Source organism: Solenopsis invicta, chromosome 10 (assembly GCF_016802725.1).
Source record: "Solenopsis invicta isolate M01_SB chromosome 10, UNIL_Sinv_3.0, whole genome shotgun sequence".
Lineage (NCBI taxonomy): Eukaryota > Metazoa > Arthropoda > Insecta > Hymenoptera > Formicidae > Solenopsis > Solenopsis invicta.
In genome coordinates, this window is record NC_052673.1 from 16692762 (window position 1) to 16718017 (window position 25256).

Consider the following 25256-nt stretch of genomic DNA (forward strand, 5'->3'; position numbering starts at 1 on the left):
GTGAACGTCCGAGATTAGATACCACGCGTACAAAAATAGTTAAATAATATCGTTCGAGGAGAGTTTATGACGGATCCCTACAATTAGAGTTTGAAATGCCAGGAAAATGGTAAAAATCGATTTCACATTACTCGAGCGAATCGTGGTACGTAGGTGGTACGTAGGTGGAAGGAGCGTAGACAGTTTCACACGTACAGACAAATGTACGTTTAAGTGTGCGACGCAAGAGGGTCTTCTCTCGATGAGGGAGAGAGGCAGGGCTCTCTCTTCGGATACTTATCAGATCGGAGCACGCGCCTATTGATTTTGGCTTAAACGGAAATCCGTCGGTAGATAGAAGTTAGAGAGAGAGAGAGAGAGAGAGAGAGAGAGAGAGCCGGGGAAGAGCGAGCTACGTTCCTGGTAATTTCTCTCGTGCTCTGCGTCACTGTACGTCGCCAGGATGCCGTAAAAAAAAAGGGGAGCGTGCGTAATTGCGAAATTAAGGGCGTTATTACCTAAAACGCTCGACGAAAATAATACGCCGCAGATTGCTACGGAAAAAAAAAAGATAAAGCGGCTGCCTCGCCAAGGGTTCGGGCAGTACTAGGGTACAGACCGAATGTTCAATGGGCGTTTGAAGCGTTGCAGCAAAATCCCAACAAAAGAAAGGAAATAAAATAGGGGACAGGGACAACGGCATAATTTTCATAAATAAGAAAGATGGGACTGCCCTCAATACAAATATTCCGCTAGCATTTTTCAAGGATTTAATTCGTTCGTAATCGCTCGTTATCGGTTCATTCGGAAATCGCCTTGAAACTTTTTCGAAATATTCCCGCGATGTTTCCAGTTCCACTTCCGGGACGAATTTCGCTCCTGCCAGAATTTTTTTTCACTTACCACGGAGAGAGGACCCCCGGGCAATTCCGCTTGCCAGGATACGCCCGCTACTTCCGTTCCTTCGGTCTGAGCGAGATAGCGGCGACGCGAAATCTCCGTCGAACGAACGAGAAAAATAAAAAAAAAGAGTCGGTTATACGCGCGCCTCCGGTGTACCGTGGGAATTGTCTCGTTAGCATAATCTGTGGGAAGCGGCTCTCCTCTCCGATGGTTTTCTCCCTAGTCCACCTTCTATTCTTTTTCTCTATTTACGTCCACTTTCTCGTCGAACCATCGTTATTTTCTCCAATACGTCCTCAGGAAAATGCTCGCAATGTTTGCATTTAAGGATACTAAACACGATAACGGCGTTTCACTCTCTTTAACCTGATGCTGTCTTTATAGCTTCTCAGTCTGGGACGTTTAATTAGACGGCTTTTATAGTCCCAGTTATATGAGCATTTCTGAAATCTCGAGTATTAATTTTATGGACAGATTTATTGACAAAAATATCTAAAGTTAATTACCTCTTGAACAATCTTTTAATAGAGACCATTAATCACAGGAACATCGTCATTATTTGTACATTATACGTGCTTCTCTTTTATTTGCATTAAAATACAATATATAAAATATGTAATTACGATATACTGTTTAGAACATTTATTTATTGTTTGATAGTTTAATTATTCTATACAAATTCTGTGTTACGCATAGTCTCACATAATATTCACTGCAATTTTATTCCACGCATTCGCGTTCACGTATTCGCATCTACTGAGCCAATTAACGGTGTGGTCGAACTTTTTTTTTATACCGGCTTCAATAAATTCTATTTTATTCTCTCCCCATTAAAGATATCCATTAGCCTCTTCACATCTCTTCGCCAGTAATTTTACAAAAATTTCCCGTTTTCCATTTCGTGTCTCTTATATCTCCGTATACGTGCGATACATCATTATTTCCTCGTAATACCTATTACGTGGTATTACACACACAATTACACGCGATTTCGCAATGTAGTAAAAAAGATTCTAAAATACATACGATCGAATAACTGTTCTTTCGGTGAAAGAGGCTCAACAACGATGTGCAGCGCCGTTGAAGACAGGAATAAACTTCTCGACGGAGGAACGTATTTGCTTAAACGTATTCGGACACTCGTTTATTTAGCCACGCATCCTTCAACGGCTATCTCCGACGTTCCTTGTCCTGAATGCCAAATGAATTCCCCGTGTACCGCCCTCGGGCGTCACGAAGAAGCTTCGCCATCGCGGAACGCGCTGCCAGCAGCAGAAGGAAGAAAACTTTTCCACTCCCTATACACTACACCGTACGATGTACCATTCGATGCTGCGCTTCGTTTAAAGTCGTAAAAGCGATATAAAGCCTTCTTTCGAGTGACTAACTTCCTCATTTCGCTTTTTATGCTCCGAGGCGTGCGTTCCGACTATCGACGCCTCGAGCGAACACTATCTGAAGAATATGACACTCTATATAGAATCAATTTTGCTCTTCTCGTTAAATACACGGGTTACTTTGCAGTTATCACTTACGTCTTCCCTATTTTCAGAAACAAAAAGATCAAATATACTCGTTCATCAAAAATAGATCGCGGTACGTGGAACTTTGCGTGTTGATCTCGAAGTTTTTCGTGCTATTTTCTCTCTCTCTCTCTCTCTCTTTCTCACTCACATATACACAGAATCGTATTATCACGATTTTCACATTGACGCGACGTTCACGAACATTTAATTTAATTACGGCACATAGCTCGCGGACATGTGAATAATTACGAGGAAAAATATAGGTGTGTAGTCCACGAGAGAGCGAAATATCTGTAACGTATTTGGCGTGTTTCAAACGATTTCGCCCATTAAAATCTTCTGATAAGTGTGTGAACGCGAATAATGCAACTCCGTGACGTGAACGTTGGTGCATCCTCTACGAAGAATTTGAACCATGCTTGTATAGACTGCAACGAGGCGCTCTAGAATCTCCTACCTTCATTTTAATGATAAATCTTTTGCTCAATGTAGAATAAATTTTTTTCTCAGGAAAAAAAGACATTGAAGAAAAATAGAGAAAGTGTCCTTGTAGACATAATGGTCACTCGTGATATCTCTATTAATAAGTAAATTTTAGTGATTATTTATGAAATTATTTATTCAGCCGTGCCACCGTTATGCAGTGGCGCTAGAATGTATTATATATTTTTGAGCATTTCGAAACTTTTTCACAAGGTACATTTTAGCAAGGTACATTTAATTATACATAAACTAGGGCGCATTATCACACGAGCATGTGTACATTTCAGTGTTTCTTCTTGTTATTTTACATTTTATTTAATTTTTTATTTTGCACACATTTCGAGTAATGCAAAATGAAATAGTGAGACTTTAATAATTGTTAACGTAGTCCCGTGTGTGCTGACCCCTCAACAGGACTACGGTTTCTCTGTCTTTATATCAAAATAAAATTTTCATATAGAAATTATTCGTCAAGTATATTGTAGTTCTGTACTACTAATCTACTACTAGTTTACATTACGTGTACTATAGGATTGTGTACGTATATTTACATATATGTATTATATTTTGTAATACTTTCTCTTTATTTTGAATAAATGTATAATTTTATAATAAAATATAATAATTTTTTTTAAACAAAACTAACTTTTTAAAAAAGCTATTTTTATGAGGTGCACCACAAAACCATACTCTCGTTTCTTTTTTTACTTATTATGCAATGTCGTCACATTTTAAATAACATTCCAAGTAATAAATATTTCATTAACTTTGAGTCTAGAATTAATTGAACAACACATTGGCAAATGTAATCGTTAAATTTCCAATTTAAAATGTTGAATATTAACAAAGTTATTGTATAAAATGCAAATGGGGAAAAAACGTAATATCACCTTCTGCTCTAATCATCTTAAGTAGGAGATTAAAAGTGAAATATTTTGCAGGCAAATCTCGTACAATTAAATAACTTGTATTATCCTCTGAACTTTAAATTAACTTCTTTCTTTTCAAAAATCCGTTTAACGTTAAACATTAAGCGGCCGAAGGAGAGGAGAGCGTAAGATGATAAACTAAATAAGATCGATCGTGAATCGGTTCGGAAATGTCTCTCGAGTTTGACGACGGTATTAATAACATACGGATTTAGTATCAGCCTTGTTAAGTTTGACAACAAGATATGTCGCTATCGCGCGGCGCCGCTGCTCGCCGATACGAGTGAAAATTATTAATTCTCCGATAGAATTTGAATATACCCATTTGCATCAGTCAACGGCAGAGTTACGGTGGCGTTCGGTGCAATTGTCATGACATTTTCAATTATTCCGGCGCCGGCCGTCCAAGGCGAACTTTGTCCATATCGTGCCGCGCCAGTTACCGTCCACCTTGCTAGACGGATTACGCGGATTACATGCGTCCCGCCCGAACTTCGACGGTAGCACTTGATATCGTCGCAAGTATAACATCCGGAAAATATCCCGTTTCTTAGCGTGTTTATGAAGACACTCTCACGACGAGAAAGAAACTTTTTTTTTGGATAAGCATAAATATCTGTAATACATAAATGTGAAAATCAATTTGATGACGAATGCTTAATGAAAATGCACGCTCTGCCTCGTTCTCCCTCTCATAAATTACGTCTCTCTGAACGCCCGAAAATCGCAAGCTTGGCGTAACGAATGGGCTAAGCTTCCGTAATGAAAACGCTCGATGTTTATACGCGTAACTTATCGCGCCGCTATTTTATGAGACTTACGCGTCTCGCGATATTTAATTACAAGCAACGTATGAAACTCCGATATATACGGATGTATCATCGATAAATCCATCAAAATTTATGCAAGTGCAATCTATCCAATCTTCCATTGAGTTTTTAACAAAAGAAAAGTCGATTACAAATCTCTGTCAAAGAATTAAAACATAAAAATATTTTCTCAAAAAATCAGAACGCAGAGAAATGCAATTTGTATCTTTTTTTTTGTATTTGTTATATATATCCTCTTTTTCATTTTCTCTATGAACAATAATTAAATGATGAATGTAGAGATGATCCTGAACAAATTTTCAATACTTGCAATATTATTTAAATTAAAAATAGAGATCGCATTGTTGGATAATAATAGACTCTAGTGAAACTGTATCGGACGACGAGACAGCATATTTTTTCTAGAGCCGATGGTTCAGATATTTGATTTCGATTTAGCTTATTGCATTTCAATACGGACGTACATCTGTATAGAAATCGACGCGGCAACCGGCGCGCGACAAGACGCGGCGCGGCGAATCGCTGATAACGTCGCGAGCAATGACGGACGCCCGAGAATCGCAGGATCCATGAGGGTGAGGATCCTGAAGGCGACTGTCGGAGCGATATTGAAAATGGAAGCTGGCACTCTCTCTCTCGCGTGTCATCAGCGCCGTCGACCGCCGATGAAGATGGAGCGGATCGAAACGCTACCCCTCTCCCCGCGACTCGCGGAGAATTCACCCAAGTCGAAAACCGCTATAAAAGATTTTTGCCAACTCAAGGAACACGTAAATGTCACGAAGAAACGCGTGACCGGGATCCATTGATCATAAGAATACAATCGTCTGCGATCTTATGAATGAAAAAATGGCTAACATTGCGGACTGATTCACACAATCACGTATTAATTTTATCTGAAAAGTTCTTTAAACTATTTAGGAAAAAGTTCCGAATGCATATCACTTCAATAAATTTTGTTTTATATTTGGTATTGATTTGTACGTGTGTGTGTGTGTGTGTGTGTGTGTGTGTGTGTGTGTGTGTGTGTGTGTGTGTGTGTGTGTGTGTGCGTGTGCGTGTGCGTGTGCGTGTGCGTGTGCGTGTGTGTGTGTGTGTGTGTATATAATATGCGTTAAAAATTGCAGCTTGATATTTTTGATACCTATTACTACAATGTATTTAACTTTTCATTGAAAACACATTAATTTATTGTAAGACTTTACAACGTATTGTAAGAGATAGAAGATTCTAAAGGCAATCTGTCAAGTGAATCGTACATGTGGCTTTTCTGAGTTGCCTTTAGTATCGAATTTATGAATTAAATTAATTAAAATTATAAATCATTAATTAATACTCATTTTATTAATAATTTAACAAAAACGAATCAAATGTTTAATAATTAATAAATAATAATAAAAAGACGTAAAAAAAAAACTAGCTTGAATTTATTTTTACAATTGACATATTTTTATTCATAACAATTAATAGTTTTATTATTATCACTTATCCGTTTAACGTTACGTTGCTCATTGTAATAAAATTTGTGATGATACAATTGCATCAATTAAGATTGTATTATCATTAGCTATATGTATAAATTGATCAAAAATTAACATCTTGCTGTTCCTGATTTTAATTTTAATTTTTTTAAGTGCTGTTAGCATGCACGAAACAAGAGATGTAATTTATTAAACATTATCTACATTACTTATTTCTCATTTGCTTCATATTTTTGTTATTAAATATTGATTATATTAAAAATATAAAATATTGTTGAGGTACGTCAATTTAGGTAATTGGTATGCATTCAATAACTCTCCCAACTATCTTCACATGGATAAATAGAGAAAAAAAAGATATATTTTATCTAGTGAAGATTATAATATTTTTGTTAATCTAAACGACAGATTATACCGGCGGTAGATTTTACATTGAGTTTGACATATAAAGGTCCAATTTATCTAATTTTTTGTTTGGCGAATTTATGATGGAATAAACTGTGGTCTCTCAGTTAAAATGCAAATTTTGTTCCTGACATATATCGGAAATCTATGAAAAGTGTCAAAGAATAATGCGACTAGTACATTGGAATAAGAATAGCCGATGTCACCGCGCGATTTAAAAACGAAACGAAATATCGATTAATACATTCAATTTTCATCACAAAGTCATAAAATAATATTAATCTTTTTCATTTTGACTTGCGCGTGAATTTTTATGGATTTGATATAAAAATTTTAGCGCTCTTTTTTAAAGGCAGATTGAACATATCAAAAGCGTATTGCGTGATTAAAAGGAGGAGGGGGTGGGGGGGAAGCGCATCAAAACTGTAAAATAATATTTTCAGATGTACATGGAACAGGAAGTAGAAACATTATGGTTACGTAGATCACGATATTAGACAAACGCATTAACGTTCGCATTTATAATTATTACGTTAATCGCGATTACTATCACGCGATGCTGCTTCGTATTTTTGCCATGGTATTCGCGTGCTCAGTGAGATATGCCGTTAATTAGCGTTTCCGTAAGCTGAAAATACAGATAACGAAATAAATTGAGAAAAATTGCGAATGTAATGACGCGGCACAGCGCGAGAATTCCGCGTCAATATACTTGCGTAGAAAAACGGTCGCGCTATTTTTCCCCGCGCGTTGTAATAAAAAAAAAAAGAAAATATTTTTTTTTCTCTCTCTCTCGCTGCGACTCGAAGCTTACAGACAGGGCTGAAACGCGCTCCGCAAAAATCCCGTAAATTCCCTCGATTCAAAGAAATACCATAATACTATTTCGTACGATTTCGCCCTCAACCCTCGGAGAGTGGGCAGGACAAAGTATCGGAAGTGAAATAAAGAAAGCGGTGGAGCAATAATAAGACCGTCAGTTAAAAATAAGAAGTACCGCCGAAATTAATTACGCCCTCGACTAATCCCTTCGAGCGGCCTCTCCTTTTTAATTCTCGGCGGACAAAAGAGTCGGTACTTTAATACCCACGGAGTCCTCTCTCTCTCCGCCCGTATACATTATTATATAATCAACTTAGAAAGGCTCAGTCAAAGAAACGTCGCGATTTCTATCTGCGATTCTTTCGCTTTAGAAATTTGCAGCAGTGTCTAGCACAACAGACGTACCGGAGGAGAGCAAAAAAGGATTGTTTGAATAATTTAAAAAAAAAGCAATAATAGCAAAAATGATCTAGAGCAAAACCTACGGTGAAAAGTAAACTTTGGAAATTAGTAAAAATGTAATTAATTCAAATAACTCTCCTTCTAGAAGAAGTAGATAATAAATATGACGCTATATGCGATTAAGGGCTAACCGTCGACTGACGAATCCTCCTTAACGCTTTCCATCGGCGTATCCGAAAAGCCCGAGGCCCGGTTACTTATTGCGGCTGCGGCTGCATCCCGCCGTAGAGTGAGGCAGAGACGAGGGGAGAGAAAGAGAGAGAGAGAGACAGAGAGGGGAGGGGAGGTTTGGACGCGGCGTGCCCGAGTAAATCACGGTGGATTTAAGTGGATCCTACAAACTCCCTCGCGCTGGAGCCACCCCCGACGATGTATCGTCCTGGATAGGGTCGTTGCGGCGCCGCCGCCACCGCAGCGCGGATATAGCAGAGTAAGAGATTCAGAGGCGAGCGAAAACGGCCGGCGAGGTAGCATCCGTTGCCGTCTTACGGCCGCGGCTTACAACGGAACTTCGTCGACTCACGGGGAAAGCTCACGCGGACAGAGTGGTAGATTATTCATCGAGGGTCTTGGGCCTCACACGTAAAGGGGCCTCAGAACGGGATTACCATGACACGTTGGACCCACTTCATATCACAGACAACACGGGTTTCGAAGAGAAAAGAAAAAAACTTCGACCAACATAAGATTTAAACCATTAAATTTTGGTCTATATATTATAAGATAATAAAGTATTTTAAAAATGACGTACGTTAATCTGTTTGACTTAATTTTTGAATTGTTGTAAAAAAAATAACTAAAAAGTAACAAGGACAAGAGAAGGAAGACACCAATAAAAAGCATTGTAAACTCTTTACTTTTATCTACGAAGACGTCTGAGATGTCTATTATAAATGACAGAAATGTCGATAGTTCGAATAAACATCCTATAAAATATCGCACACGACTCTTTTATATCGGCCATCTAACCATAACTATCTCCATATTTACATCATATTCCACAGCAAATATTCAAGCGTTATTCCCGTTTTCGACGTAACGGTTCAGTACACTCGCTGTCGCCAGAACAAACAATATCGCGGTGAAAAGTTGTTGTACGACATCGGGAGAATTTCCGTGGCTTCCTCATGAAAGTCGGTGCGGTTGAAGGCGGCGGCGCCTGCGATCGTCCCTTCGATTCATCCTTTTCCCTGGACCTTCAATCTCGTCCTTTTTCTCGTCACGACGACGTGACGCGGCTCTCTCGCCGTTACGACGGTCCATTTCGCTTCCTTCGCTCGTCCCGGCTCTTTCATCGAATTATGAGAACCGCCATGGCTCTCCTGTGCTCGGAAATACCGTGACTTCCGGATGACATCGCGAAAAAGTCGGGGATGGTAAACGTCAGAAGAATGATCAGAAATTTTTCGCCTAAGACGAGACGCTGAAATAGCTCTAGTTTTTCTAGATAGTTGATCTAGTAGGCTACAATCTTACTAATATGTTCAACTATTCGTCACATTAGGCCCACGTCAAAAAGTAATAACAATATGAATTATATTATTTATTTTTTACGTATAAAATTTGAGTGAATTCCTACATTCGGAGTTTGACAAGTTATGTCTCGAACAACCTAAATGGATTACGAAGACCTCAGGGTGCAAACATGAAAAGAAACAGAACTCACTCACATAAGCAAAGTTGCAGGACCGCGGCGAAGAGGGCTGCGAGTTTCCGCGCTGCCATGAGAGTCGACCAGTTTTCTGATGAGTCTTCGGGACACCAGTCGGCGATCTGGAAACAGAGAAATATTTTTCAATAAACATATGATAATCATTGGATAAACATCAACGCAAATTAGTTTACAAAATATTACAAAAAATTCCAACATTTAAGTATATTGATATAAAATAGTCCCAAAGATATCAAATATTTATCAATGAGTTAAATGAATCAGAATAATTATCTACAGGTTCAGATTTCAGGTTTCAGCTTTATTTCTGCGCTCGTAAGTAAGAGCAAAAGATTTGTTTCTCTAATCCGCATCACACATCGTTTACTTCCTATTTTTATTTTATTTCTTTCCCATCAAAAAGAAAGAGAAAACACACGTCAATTTTAATTATCGTTTATTTTAACTCTTTCACCCTTCGCAAGGGTGAAAGGATTGACAAGGGAAAAAAAGTAGCAACCGAGAGAGTACAGCGGAAGCAAAAGGAGGGATGAAGAGCAAGAGATCGAAAGTAGCTTCGAAGCAAACTAACTGCAACGCCAGGGGTTCGCCGACTGTAATTAATGATCACCTCGTAGTTATCTTATCACCAATTAAGAGAGTTATGTTGGGAGAGGTGTCCCTTCGTTATTTCGACGCGGTTGAAGATCACAGAAGCATCCAATAAGCGTCGTACTCGTGCGCGATTCGGCTCTCATGAACAGATGCATGAACAATGAAGCGTGAGTCCGATTAAGCATTAAGAAAGAGTACTTAAGAAGCGTGCATAATTTCTTCGCGAAATATCGTTTAAAAAAAATTAAAGAGGAAAATAAAAGCTATTGAAGAAACTCTCTTGAACGGTAAAGAAAACAAAAATAAGACGTAGAAAAATATATGAAGGAAATATCTAAAGAAATACTAAATAAATAATAATTATGTTAAAAGAGGAAAACCAAACAGAGTTTAGAAGAAAGAGAAAAATGTATTTGTTTTATTAGCAATTGTTCATAGAGTGCACAACGTGAACAACACAGGAGGAATAAGCTTTCAGAAAATTAGAAATTGTATATAAAGCAAAGTAGATTTAATCACTGCTGCATTTGAAGCTTTCTAAGGCGGATGATGACTTATACGGCATATTTTCTTTTATCATATTGCTTTCTTCGACTTTTCAAATACTATCTTAAAAGTAAACACCATGATAAAAAATTTCAACGTATATTTAAAAATTATGTACGTCCGAAGGCAAAAAATCTCACGGAAATTACGGGATAACATCAAAATAAAATTCAAACGTCTGATATTAAATCCATTGTAATTATATTAATTATAAAAAAATTTATGTATTTATGCTGGTTACAAAGTTTTTAAATATTGATTGCGAGAAAAGAAGAACGGAAGTTCAGAGTGTGTCTTTCGCGAAATCCTTGCGTCAGACAACGCACCATTCTTTCGGCGCGCTTTTTCCCGGTCGACGGAACATCCGCCGACTCATTCCGCGATGTCGATAAAACCGCGGATGAGGAATTTTTATTCCCTTGCATGTCACGCGATGAAAGAAAGTGTCGACGCGCGGCCATCGATCCCGCATGGGCCGCACCTGCTCCCAACGCAGATCAATCTGCGATCCACTATCACCTCCGAGTTACAATTTCTACGGCGCACTAATAGTGCAAGCGGAGCGACGCGCGTAAAAGCGGATGAGTCTTCAGCGCGGCGAAGCGTCTACCTTTCGTATTGATTTGCAAACAATAAAATTAATTCAAATAAGAATACTTAGACTTTTTCGAGTCGCTCGACGAGCTAATTTATTAGACTGAAAAAGAATGTAAAAAAAAAACAGTTTCTAGAATAAAATAAAAGTCTTGATCATATTATTTATATGCAAAACAATGATGAGAATAAATATAAAATATATATTTAAAAATATATATTAAAGAAAAAAAGTAACGTCGTTTTGCATTTTCCATCTACATTTTTTCGCGGGGGGATTGGTCCTCTCGGATATTATGGGAAGTCGTAAAAACTTTTTCAGAGATACTTAGATGTAAGTTTTAAAGTAAGAAATTTCGCGCGTGTGTCAGTCGCTTACACGGGCGTGACATTTCAAGGATGACAAGGGAAGAATTCAACTTTTAGAAGATCCCCAAAATTCCATTGTGCATCCCATACACGAGGAAAATTCGTTGTCCGCAGTTTGCATGAAAACGCGACGCGTTGGCCGTCGCGACGCGCACTCGACGTTTCGGTTCATCCGCTAAACGAACATCTCTCTCTCTCTCTCTCTCTCTCTCTCTCTCTCTCTCTGTCTGAACGGCCAATACAAGCCACGCACATCCATTCCGACAACGTCATCCAACGGCAACGATCGGCGATGCGACGCGATGCCCATAAAGCATCAAAACGACGCTTTGTTGCGGCAGCTTTATGGCGTAACGGTCTATGCGCGGCGGCGACGGATCGATTCGCTATTTGTCAGCAGTCATCTCGGAAGACAATCCAAACCCACGGGCCGCCGGTGCATCGAGGCGCGCCCGGAGGAAGAGGGCTGCGTGCGAAGAAAAATGAAAGATGGGGAAGAGGAGGGAGAGCGGAAAGGGATGGTTATACGAGGCACAGTCGGAAAGGCGCGATTGATTTATCGCAAAAAGAGGCCGCGGTAAGTGGACTATTTTTCAATGAATCGGTCATAAACGAGGGAGGGAGAGAGAAAAGGAGGGAGGGAGGGTGGGGCCCCGATGGAAAAATGGAATTTTTCCGTGGGAAAATGGAATTTTGAGCGCACACCGAGAGGAGTGCCAGCCGTCATACGTGCCTCAGTCACCCTCCGGTGATTTTGCGGGTGTTTCGATACTTCCCGAGAGCGGGATGGCAGTGGTTACGGGGTGGGATACGTGTGCCCAGGGGAAGAGGGAGGAAAACAGCAGGACGGGGAGGTGTGGGACGCACCGTAAGTTATGACTTTCGTCTCGCTCCCGCCATCGCTGCCGCACCGACGGCTCTATGAATGTATGCATGAGATACGAACTTTATGCTTTATGCATTGAACGCGCCGTTGATAAGAAGTCGCGCGCGCGTACGGCGACTCCACATTTCGTACTGGCGAGTACAGAGGAAAAGAGAGAAAGGAGGAGCGGCGGTCTCCCGCCCTCTCAGTTCTCAGTTTCAGATAGATACCACTTTATTAATCAGAATAAGGAGTATCTCAATATTTTTTCATGTTACGCTTATTTTTACTGATTTCAGAATTGTGAGTTAGAACATTTTCCTTCGATTATATAATATAGAGCAAATCCATCACAGATCGTCAGTTCACTGTCATATATACGATCGTATAAGTCGATGACCTTTTAATATTGCAATAATTATTTAACTTTTAGGTTAAAAGTTAAATAATTAATAAGACTTTAATTCGCAAAATGAGCTACAGAGACGGAGCTGTATAATCAAGTTTGTACTTAACTCAATTTCACGTGATTTGATTTTTTAATCTGATTTTAAGATGGGAGTTTATTGCCACCGAGACATTTAATGCTGCAAATGAAATAGTTGCAAAAAATTTTAGTCGGATGAAAGATTTCGAGTTGATCTCGAGATACTTATAATTAAAAGAAAAGGTATCATAACGTCAAGACAATTTATACATCCGCGATCGATCGTGCGTGCAGTCATGTCTGGGCCAACCCCTTTAAGTGCCGACCGTGAGCTGATAACCGACTGCAAATAAAGGATTGAAAATGGCGCTTTAATAGAGACACAAACATCGTTGGCAGAGTACACAGCGGCCATGCACAATATGGGATCCCGTGTCTTATCATATATCTTCGTTATGTATACCGTATGCTCCGGCATCATTCCGTTACTGGAAGTCACGATTAATATCGCCTTGGTCAACTAATAATTTTCCGATTACCCAGAATAATTTTATTAAGCAGCGAGCCAAGTACCAGGCTAAAATTTTTGGGATATTAAGCAATCGATTAATTTTCTGGATACCATTTAATTATTTAATTTTCCGATATTACATTGAAAAAGAGTTTGGTAATAACGACTAAGCCTAGGGTTAGATAGATCATAGTTGTTAATTAACAAACTTTGGTGAAACAATTTCAATTAAGTGATCGATTAATATAATCAAATATTTAGTAACCGTTTGGTAACCGTTCATTAACCAATTGACTACTAATATTACTTGGCTACTATTGATCTAATTACTAAATATCACTAAATAACTGGTTACATTAATCAAACATTTAATTAAAATTGGTTCCAAAGTTTGATTATTATTCCTAACACTTTCATTCGGTGTACGTTTAAGCAACGTTCAAAAAATTCGTCACCCTCATATCAAAGTAATCATCTATCGATAAGCGTACGCGTGACAAAGTTCAATGGAACCGCATTCGCATCTCGCACACGTTAGCGAGAAACACGACAGTACAGGCGCACAGATCTCTCCGTCGCTTTTAATCGTAAGCTGCAAAGCCCGTAAGCCTCGGCGTGCAATCGACGGCGTGGTTGAGGGAAGGAAGTGGAAGTCTCACCGTGCGGAACGTTTATGGACGAGAACGCGCACGATCGGACGATTACTCCTCGGCGCGAGACGCCCTGCGGCGGTAATAACTGTCTCTGCTCGCGAAATGAAGAGACAGTTAATCTAATCTTCGCAGTAACGACAGCGACGGGCCTTGGGATTTATTCGTACGTAACGACGTAAACCGTACAAATTGGCGACCGGCGCGCGCCGCCCTAATTGCTTTCCGCGCCTCTCTCTCCGGATATGCGCGTGATAAATCTTTAAACATTAATTCGATTGTTAAGCGCGCGCACGGGCACCTGCGCTCTTAATGCTCGACCACGGCGAATTTTTAGCCTCCTGGTACCCACATTCGAAATCGAGTTGCCAGTCCTGGTCCCTCGTAAATGTAAAACGATGCAAACGTGTTTCGAATTTTTAGCGAGCCCAATGCCCCACCGTAAAAAGAATCGAGTCTAAAAAAATTATTAGTATTTTAAATTTATTTTGTATATCCTCTGCTGCACAGCCTCCGTCGTAAAATATACATACCTTCTGTACGAGAGATTGAAGAGATACAATTTATTGTAAATATTACTATTTCATATTATTTTTCTCAATCACGAAAAAGAGAGATTACCTTTAAATATTGGCAGAAATTTAATACAAACAAACGCGACGGCTTAATCCATTCTACCGTCGCAGCGTATTTAATGTTGGCCATTATTATCGAATCAATTTTGTCAGGACGCGATTTCGTTGTTACTTTTGCCATTCAGTATCCGGCCACTTCGCGCGAATTAATACGTTCCATAATTTCGCCGCCATTAGCGGGCTGCGCGCATTGGGATAATAAAAACAGCGTAATTATTAAAAAGTCGCATACTCTCGCGTCACAACGACGTTCGTGTTTTCACCTTCCACATGACGTGCCAATTATATTTTTAAAAGCTCCCTTTCGCGTTTCAACGTTCACGTTTAGTGATACATACACATATACACACACACACACACGCACACGCACGCGCGCGTGTCAGGGGCATACAAAGGTACCATGCTCTTCAAGGTAACATCGTAAGTACTGGCAGAATGGCGAACCTTGTTACGCGACAAAGTAAGCGCACTTTTAGCCGCAATTCCGTGTCATTTGGCCGCCGTTAATGAATATGACGTGGACGAGATGGAGGTGTGGAGGGTGCGGGATCTCCCGCGCAGAGGGAAACGCGATCGAGAAGGACTGTTTTCGCGGTGGCGGAAAACAGGAACGGAGCCAACTTCGTAATGCGAACCCGCCGCATAGAAGGCCGGGCTAAGCCGCGCTTAGCAACTCGTTTGTGGAAAATTTCAAGTACGCAGAGAATCTCCCTGCAGAGAGAGAATGAGCAGAGGGGGGGGGGTGGTATTTCTATCGCGCGGTCCGAAGTCCATTATGCAGCGGAATCGAAACTCTTTCGCGGAACTCTGCTTAATTTCTCCCGGGCTACATGCATATAGTTCGCTCGCTCGGGAGATGATATCCCAACTCGGATTCTACGCAGGACAGAGCGCCAGCTAATTGAATAAGGCCGCGCGGAACGGGCGCGAGCGAGCGAGCGAGCGAGCGAGCGAGCGAATGAGTTCGTCCGAGTTAATTCATCAAGCGACTTTCTTGCTTCTCGGACATATTTTTTTCCTCATTTAAACGTTAATTCTAAATGATAATGTTTGCGTAATTTGGAATAATCCAAATCTTCATGGAGGTACTTTCCGATGCTTTATACACGTAACGTATGGCTTTGCCCATTAGCTTAACAAGTTGAAATATTTTGAGGCAATTAAAATGTACATGGCACCGTGGATCATATCTCTTTTCCCCTTCACAATATCTGCTATTGTAGTAAAAATCCAGATTCGCCGAAAAGAGCGGAAAATGACTATCTATTAATCCTTGAATCGAGGCAAGAAATCAAATTCACGCGGGCCGCTAAATGCAACTCGATATGGCTGATGCAGGGCTTCCTGTCGACAGACCGAGGTCGCGCCGCGACATAAAACGGCATATATTCAATTCGAAATAACAATGGGGGGGGCTCTGTCGCGGACACTCCGGCGTCGATTAAACGACTCCAATTTGGAAGGTAAAACCACCGAATTTGATTTCGCGCGCGTTTCTATGCGCCAAAATCCCTCACTGTCAGCTCGGCACCGCCAGTTTCGAGCGTGTACGAAATAATCGTATGAAAATAATGGACGTGCGATGGCGCGAACGAAATTGGGACGCGGCCAACGCAAAGGCGAAAACGTTCCGCGTTAAAAAAATATTTTCACAGTGTAAGTCGATTCTGTCTAGTTATATAATTATACTATGTGTATTATCATCCGGAAAGAACGGTTTTGCTAAAGTATTTTAAAACGTAGCTGGACACGGATCTAAAAATTACTTTTTGTTGCTCCAATAAAATGAAATAAAATGCAGGATGTTCAAGCTGATTGCTGAAAATGTCAAAACTTTTTGCAGCATTGTTCATTATGCTTGCGCAATCCATCATAATTATTTCGATAGTCCAACAAAAATTTATTTTTAGATCTACGTCTAGCTTGTAAAATTTAAGCTTCAATAAAACCGTTCTATTCGTGTATTGTAGCATGCAAAATGCAAGAATATCCCAGCAAGCTGGAACTCGTTCGTATATCTTTTATTATTTGTAATAATTATCATTATTATTTTTTACTATTAATTTTAGATATTAATTGGCATAAGGCAGAACATAAAATAACAATGAAATTTGAGGACCAACTATTTCCAATTAAAATAATAACAATGTAAATTATATCCATTTTTGCATAACTTGCCAACGTAATTAATTGATGGTGCTAGAATCGGTACGGGGTGCAAAAAGTACATAAACGCGCCGAGGGTTAATGTCGCGTAAAAACGGGCTTTTACGAGAAATTTCAGCTAAAGTTTGATCGTTTAGGTAAATTAGCGATCTTTTTTTTTATTTCCATTCGCGCGTTTGATCGGGCATCCATCAGTTCGCGCCGTCACTTTGTATCTTTTACTGTTAATGTGTTCATCGCTGTTGTGCTTACCGAGAGTCGATGTCTGCATTTTACGTCTCGTATACAGTGTCGCCGCGGTATTATTCACATGCGGCGCGTACGTCACATTCACAGATGTAATTACGCTATTTATGTTTCGCGTAAACTAGGGCGACGCCATCCCGGGGGATCGGAGAATTTCCGGAATTTCTTTGAATTCGACGTAATTCGTCCGTTGTCGCGGTCGGCGAGCACGCGAAACGCGACTACTGGCGTAGTCCACCGACGCAATTTAAGAAAATAAGCGGCGATCTATCGGACGGAAAATTGCATCCAGAATTGAAGAGCGCGAAGGAGAAAGGGTCTCCAGAGTAAAGAGAATCTCGAGTCGAGAGGCGGAAGTGCCTAGCAATCGGTAGCTCGGATGCTCTACATAAAGCGGAATGTGTAAGTTCACACACACGGTGCGCGAGATTGGGAAGTTGTCGATACAACCGTGCGATCAATCATCTTTAGAAGAAGAAAAATTAAGACGTGGTAAAATAATTATTTACGCTATAATAACATAACTACTTAACAATGAAACGATGAATTCAACAATTTTCTAAAACTAATTTTCTTAGTTTCGCACGCTTTTTTTGTGCACCGAGAAAAAAAGTTGAAATATTCATCCAATGTTACTTGTGACGTTTCCTTTTCGATATACTGCTTATGAAAAAAATTTGATCCTGACGACGGAATATACATTTCTGTGAAATATACTTAATTTTTGTGAAATACGTGTCATCCTCTTATTAATTTAATTCGCTAGGAATAAAATTTTATTTCGCCGTATTTAAATAAGGTTTATTTCAGTAAATTTACATTTCACAAATAAATGTTTAAGTACCTTCCTCTCAGCATGGTGTTAATTTCCGGAAGCGCGATCGCGCGTTGTCCATCGACGATCGCAGCGCTGCAGCATCCTGAAAGCTTTCATCCGTGGGCGATTTTTGTTAAACGCGAAAATGGCACGATGTAAACAAGTCACCGTGTCGCCGTTGGACTTGCGCGCTCAGGTGACAGTCGCCCCGCCGGTCAAATAAATCTTTCTATTCAATGCACGCGTTACGGAGTCGCTCTATTTACTCTCGTCTCGACACCGCGCCTCTCCTATTTCCGAATACACAACTAAAACCCACCCTCCCTCCTCCCCCCCTCTCACCCTTTCTCACTCTATCTCTATCCCCTGCCCGCGCGTATGTCTTTTGCATCTCGCGGGCTTTTACGAGAAATGAAACGACCGCGCCTGCATTCACAGAATGAAAACCTCGTTTCGCCACTTGTAACGAAATATCGCACGAAATGAAACGTCCGACTGACTATTATTAACCGGCTGATTTTCCCCCAGGAAAGATTGGCAACAGCAAGCGCCGTATTTCTTAAATATTTCAATACCTGTTACTTCACTTCAGCGCGCGCTTTTCATTCGGTTTTTACATACAGCTAGTTTTCCGTTCGGTAAAAATTCATTACCATGCTAGACACGTATTTTATTATTTTATTTTATTTTTTTCATCTAGCTCAACAACCCTGTAAAAGCTTTTTTCCAAATTTTTAGCTTTTTGAATGACAGCTAACGTGTTAAAAACTTTGTTAATTATAAATCGTATAATTTATACAGCTCATAAATTATACAGTCGTATAAATTTGTAATTAAAGCAATTTATAATTAAAGCATATTAATGCATAAAAATATTTACACGCATGTAAATCATATGTATAATTTAATAGTCTATTAATTTAAATGTTCATTATTATTAGAGATTTAACAGATTAAATGATTTAGTGAACTTTATTTGTCAAAGTAACCGTGATCGCGCGTGTACTTTGATTGACGTTAAAAATAAAAATTTCTTTAGAAAATTATAAAAACGAGCAAATTTTAGTTTGTGTCACGATGCGAAACCGAACAGCATTGTATCTAACTCACTCAATCAGTCGATTACTGCTTTTCACTTTATCAGAAATCGCGACGTTGCGCAGCACGCCTCCCTCGTTTCTCCCGAGAGCAATCTGCGCGGGCTGCGAACGACCGTGAGACGCAGCGTGTATCGGTTGCTCTCAGCGGGGTGGGTCGTTTGATAAATTTTATGGAATCGAAGAAAGAACGATATTTTGCCCCAACAGCGTGCGCACACACCGTGTAGGTGTGTTTTCCACGACCGTCTCCTCCTACTGTTCGACGTTTGTACCTGCTCGTGACAGGTGGATCGCAGTTATTCAACCGGGCGATACGGCAACTGGTTACTCTCTCGTACACGTGCCCACCCCCGACCCATTTCCATTTCCCACCCCGCGCACCCTCGCGAATCGCGATCTCGGTTTGTACGGCTCCAAAAGTTACACGTCCTCCGCGCTATCTCTGTTAACTGTACAGAAATTATCCACTTACTGACAAATAATTAAATGTTTCGTGGACATTTTTAATTCTATTTTGTAAATAACAATCGAATATTAGTTACAATCGAGGTTACAAGCCGCTGGAAAATTTTTAAAATATTGTAAAAATACAAGTCTTTTAATAAAATTTAAAAATTTCTACAAACTCTTTTATATAAAATATTCAATAAAATATGAAAAAAACCAAGACTTTGAGAGTTCAACGCAGTTATTCAGAAACGTGAGACAACAGATTGGATAAGAACAAATTTTTGTATTAATTCTCGAAAATGGTTCAAACTACAGTCAAAACATTGACTATGTAATCGCAGGACCTTGAGAAGGATGTAATAAAATACATGCTGTAATTATTGGCGCAAAAATAACCGCGTTCAACTTTCAAAGACTAATTTTTTAATATTTTATTAAACAAATCTTTTAAACATTATTATCAACTATCCAACATTTTAATGATAATTATAGCATCATTAAAATAATAGTATTTTAGACAAGAAGCTATTCCTCAATCTGCAACAAATTATTTCTCAAAAATTATTGACATTTCACAAACATATTACGATTAATTAACATACCTTACGCAATCTGAAAAATTTTGTGACACTCTACGCAATGCGGTTTCGATTTTGCTTACTGTTTTTCGCTACCTTGCCGTTCCGATAAGACGAGGATTGAACCTCGGGAGGACATACACTCGATAAGAACGTGTGTCCACCTTCCAATCTCTCCTCGGAACGCCCGGAAGTCTAATCAGAAATGTTTCTCCTGCAGGCTCGACTTCGCGATTCGTTTAACCAGTCCAATCGCGCACGACCCGTCGATTCCGCGTGTTACGGCGTTGCTTTGCGGAGAAAATAAGTTGCCTCGCGACTCTCCGTGTAGCGCAATTTCTTTCGATCGCAGGCACTCGTACGCCGATACCGGTTTTCGTATTATCTACACCGGTTAAACCTTTATTGCGCGCTGTACGTGTGTCGTATACGGCGGAACGATCCTCTGCCGGTGCACAGTAACTTCGGTATTTTCTACGTCCGGAATTTCAGCGGCCGAAATGTTTTCCTCGCAAAAAAGAGCTTTCGCGTAAGTTATACCACCGACCTTTGTATAGGATGCCTCTGCAACGAATTGGCCCCGATTAAAATGGCCCCTTAAAATAGAGTATCTCTCTGACCCGGGTACGTTTTCAATTGCAATTTTTGTTAGATTGTTATATTGATTGACACGTTGCTCCGAAAGTTTGCTCAAAGGTAATTTCATTTGGAATTAACTTCTCTGTTTCAATATCCAATTTACAACACTATAAAATTATATCTCTTACCCACAAGTGAAATTCTCCTAAGCCATTAAACCTTTCCGACCCAGCGAACTCAATCAAAGTCACATAAATTATGTCTTACCGAAACGGAAACGTACGATCCGTACGAAAACAGCTAATATTCTTTAACGGCTAATCCTCCAGAGTTTCACGTTAATTTAACGGCCAATAAAATAAAAGGACCGGAAATAACGCGAGTTAATATTGCAAAGCCAATTACGTAGCAAGATCAAGCGCAATTTTTTATTACGTCCGCTCCTGCAAATTTACCGACGTTACGTACCCTCGTGCATTCCGATGCACTCGAAACTCGATTCACATTAATAAGTCGTGCAGCGTCACGAATTCCGCGCGCGTTGCATCCACATAAGAGTCAGACGATCGCGCTCGTTCCCCATCGTGTCTGTTATTGTGCCACTGCGCGCCGCGCGCCGTTTGCGCCGCATAATTCAGCATCGTGAAAAATTCGAGGAACGCATCCGATCGATAAATTGGCTCGCGATTGAAATCGGACGCGGCGCCGCGCGCCGCGCACGCTCCCGAGCGAAGCGAGCTTCTCTCCGTATAAAGAGAGACGCGCGTTTTCGTTCCAGCCACTCGGAAACACTTTGGCGACGGGATAGCAACTGTTTACCCCCATTCCCCCTGCTCTCCCATCCAAGCAGCGGCATGCCGAGGTGCGGCGCGTAGCGAGCGCTGCACGCCGTGATTCCTTTGAGCATTCCACGATGGATGCGCGAACGTGCGTCTGCTCGCGCGCGCTTTCCATCCATCCGTCCTCTCACCTCCTCTCACCTACTTTGCCCTCGCACGCCCTCCTATTATATAAACTGAAAGGGTAGATAGGTCCGACTGTACTCGCGGTTTATATAATACAACATCGGGAACGCAGCGCACGTATGCAATTCCTCCATAATTCCTTGGTTTGCCTCATCCCCATCGCGCCTCCCGCCGCGCGCCACGCCGCGCGCCGCGCCGCGCCGCGCGTCGAGGAAACGACGAGGGAAGAAGAGGAGTGGTGAGTCGGGGGAGTCGATAATACGATTCCTCGTATGTCCTCGACATGAACACGCGCTGCATTTGCCAACCTCTTGCACCCACCTCGTACGGGTCCCACCCCCGTCAACCCCCCGGAAAATCTAATCAACCATCTTCTCCCTGCCGCGCCGCCAAAGTTCCTCCCCGCCCTCCCGATCCTACTTCCCTCGCGCTCTTCTTCCAATTTGCACCGCATGTGCCCTGTTTGGCACGTTTTATCATACAGCTACGCTATCGAAAATGTATATTTATAGCATTTTGTCAAAAAGTGTAAGGCTCGTATTTACGCATCGCCCTTATAACATACAGTACTTGCAGTAGTTATAAGTAAACTGTTTAAACATGGAACAGAGAAGAAATGGATTTTTGTCATTTTTTAATCTCGAAAAGAATCCACAAAGATCGAAGACAAAATCGCTATCCTTTCTCAATCGGCAAATGAAAAAAAAATTTATTACGCGTTATTTAAAATTCTGCGACAAGTCTCGAGTTCTCAGCACGTAACCTGAGGGTTAATTTCCCGCTGCAATTACCGCGTGCTGGAGCTCGCAGAATGGATCGAAGCAAATTTATACGAGCAACGGGAGCAACATTGTTTCTCTCTCTCTCTCTCTCTCTCTCTCTCTCTCTCTCTCTCTCTCTCTCTCACTCTCTCTCATTTTCCTCTCATCTCCCCTCACCCAATCTTTTCCGCCCCATTTTAATTCTCGTTCACCGCACACGCCGGCGCGCACCGCGAATATCGGCGATTAAAGTGGCCTTAAAAGACCGACGGACCGTATGTCGCGTTACATGAAATATCCCCCGGTCGGCGAAGGTCCATTTCAACGAGAGCGAACGACCAGTGGCACGCCGGAACGACGAGAATGACGACGACGACGACGGCGTCCTGATAGAGGAAACGTGTTCCGGCGCCACGCCGTGCATACAGAACGCATTGCTCCGCTACTTTTCTCGCACGCGCCGAGCATTTTCGCCCCTTGAAAAGCTTGTGGTCACCCTCGGACATGTCGTTCTGTAAATCAAAGCCGGCCGTCCGCACATAAACTATCGCTATCGTACACGAAGCGAATCGCAGAGTCTCAACGGTCTCTTCGTAAAGGGAAATCACTCACAATCACAGTAACTGCCTTCAAACAAGCTCCATTTGTGTAATGCGTCGAAACAGCACATGAAAATTATCGAATGTGACAAAGCAAAGTGTCCAAAATTGAAATCATTAAATGAAAGCGTTCGATCTCTCTATTATTTAGAAATAAGTTTATTTGTAGAACAACTATGTCGATGTTCAAATTAGAAGTAGCAAGAAAAATCATCAAGACTTATAACGTATTATTTAATAACTATCTTTGTAGCGTCAAAAAGTGAAAAAAAACTCGAAAAAAGACGAATATATCAAACGACAACTTTTACGCGATATTATCGAGAAGTGTCAATCGCCTCGTTCGCGTTGCAAATTTCATCGGTTCGACAAAGTCTAGAAAGCTGTAAAAATTATTACATCGTTAATCCGCCGTTACGAGCAGCTGGAGAAGATTTCACGCACCGCAACGTACGGTCCGACGACCCTTTTAAAGCCACTTTAAATGCCAATATTTGCGCCATGTGTACGTAAACAGAAATTAAAATAGGGAGCGAAGGAAGAGGCTGAGAGCGAACGAGGGTGGGCGCACACCATTTACGTTGGGATACCATTCAACCCTTTTCGTGCGACACCCGCTTTAATCGGGACGTTTATGCACGGCGATGTACTCCCCTTGAATATCATTTTGCTCGTCGAACAAGTGAACGTCTCTATATATCTTTGTCGGTACGTGGACCATTTATTCCGAAAACGATCGACATTAATTTCCGAAATAAATCGATCGCCTTTAAAACAAATAGAGACAATGTTCGACGGAGAGACTCGTCCCGCATCGCTCCTCGCGATTTAACGTGATCGGCTAACACACAATTTTCTAACAGTGCTATCGAGGTCAAATTTACACAATAAGTTCTCAAAAAAAAGAAAAAAAACGGCACGACCGAAGAGAAGGAAAACTGTATACGTTTCCAACGTCTGACACGAGTCACGTTTACACCGCAAAAAAATATGCGCCGTAAACTTCATTTTTCAAATGAGTGTTTCAAGCGCTGGAGGAGCCGCCGCGAAATGCAAGCGCATCACACTCACACATTATCGCGTAAGCTTTACAGCCTCGGTTGTAAATTTCGCCGGCGTCGAAAAAAAAAAAATAAAAATAAAGTGCGAAAACGCAACGCGTCGATCCGCCAAAATTTACGACCCGCATGCCCAAAACGTCGCTCCGTAAAAAAGACGGCGACGCGTTAATTTTCCCCGCCGAATTTTTCACAGTCCAATCATCGTCTATATCTGGGTACCGCGGCACTGTCAGCGCCACGAAACGCAATTTTATGGGAAACGAGACTGTCATGAATCACGTTTCAGACCCGCGTTTGTCCGTAATGTCTTATTCGCGATTTGAAAATTGCTTCAATAGAGTTGAAAACTTATCTTAAGAAAAAAAAACAAAGAATATAAAGTAAAACATTTTCCATTTTCGGTGTTTTTATAATTCACCATTTAGATGTTTCCCGATAGAGAACTTATTTAGCTTGCTAATATTTGAATCCTCGAAGAGTCCACGCTATCTCGGACTGAATACAAATTTACAGAAGCTACCGGGAAAATTCCGCGCGAATAAACCGCCGCCGCCACCGCCGCCGCCGCCATCGTCAGACTCCAAATATTCCCTTCCGTTAACGTTCTTGAACCGTTCCAGCCATTTCCGCACGGGAAGCGCGGCTGATATTCTTACTCCGAGCACGCGGCGCGCGCGATTCTACAACCAGCGCCGTTAATTATTTTCCGCGGGCTCCTGTGTACCGCATAAAACGACGGGCAAACTTCGCGATGTTCGTCTCGACGGAAGACCACGTGCCGTGACACGGGCGGTAAACTCGATATTCCCGTCTCGGATGAAGCCGCTGCGACTGGCAGCAACAACAGCGACTGCGTGTCACTCTTGGATAGCATCGTCCTCCCGTGGCTTTCACAAATCTTTTCTTCCGGAGACGCGCAACTTTCGTAGAATCATTAATAAGATATCTTAAATACTGCAACTTGCAATCTCACAATCGGGTCTTTTTCTTCAAAGAGTTTAAGAAAAAGGAGATAAAAAGTTTTTTTCCCCCGGAAGAACATTACAAAGGTTAGTTAGTAACAGGTATTAAAAAACATTTAATAGAATTGAACAATTCAAGAATCAACGTACGCAATTGCAGTCAGCATTCGAAAAAGTTAATCCCTGAAAGTACGAAAGCTCCTTTCACGAATCTACCCATTATTTCGTGTCGCGTTTTACACAATTTCGAAAGTTGGCCGCTTTAGAAGCGTTTACCATCGCGTTTCTG

At 41.0% G+C, this 25256-nt stretch overlaps 1 protein-coding gene across 6 annotated transcripts in view; it reads right to left on the reverse strand.

Moving 5' to 3' along the window:
• Nucleotides 1-25256, reverse strand: part of LOC105197808 (lachesin) — a 216487-nt gene that overhangs the window by 23843 nt on the left and 167388 nt on the right. For 5 of the 6 annotated variants that reach the window (XM_039454615.1, XM_026131694.2, XM_039454614.1 and 2 more), the window contains one exon: nucleotides 9491-9593. In XM_039454615.1, the coding sequence (XP_039310549.1) occupies nucleotides 9491-9545 (55 nt within the window). In that variant the 5' untranslated portion in view covers nucleotides 9546-9593. Of the gene's footprint in view, nucleotides 1-9486; nucleotides 9594-25256 lie in introns of all 6 variants that reach the window. The other variant, XM_039454613.1, reaches the window with a different exon arrangement.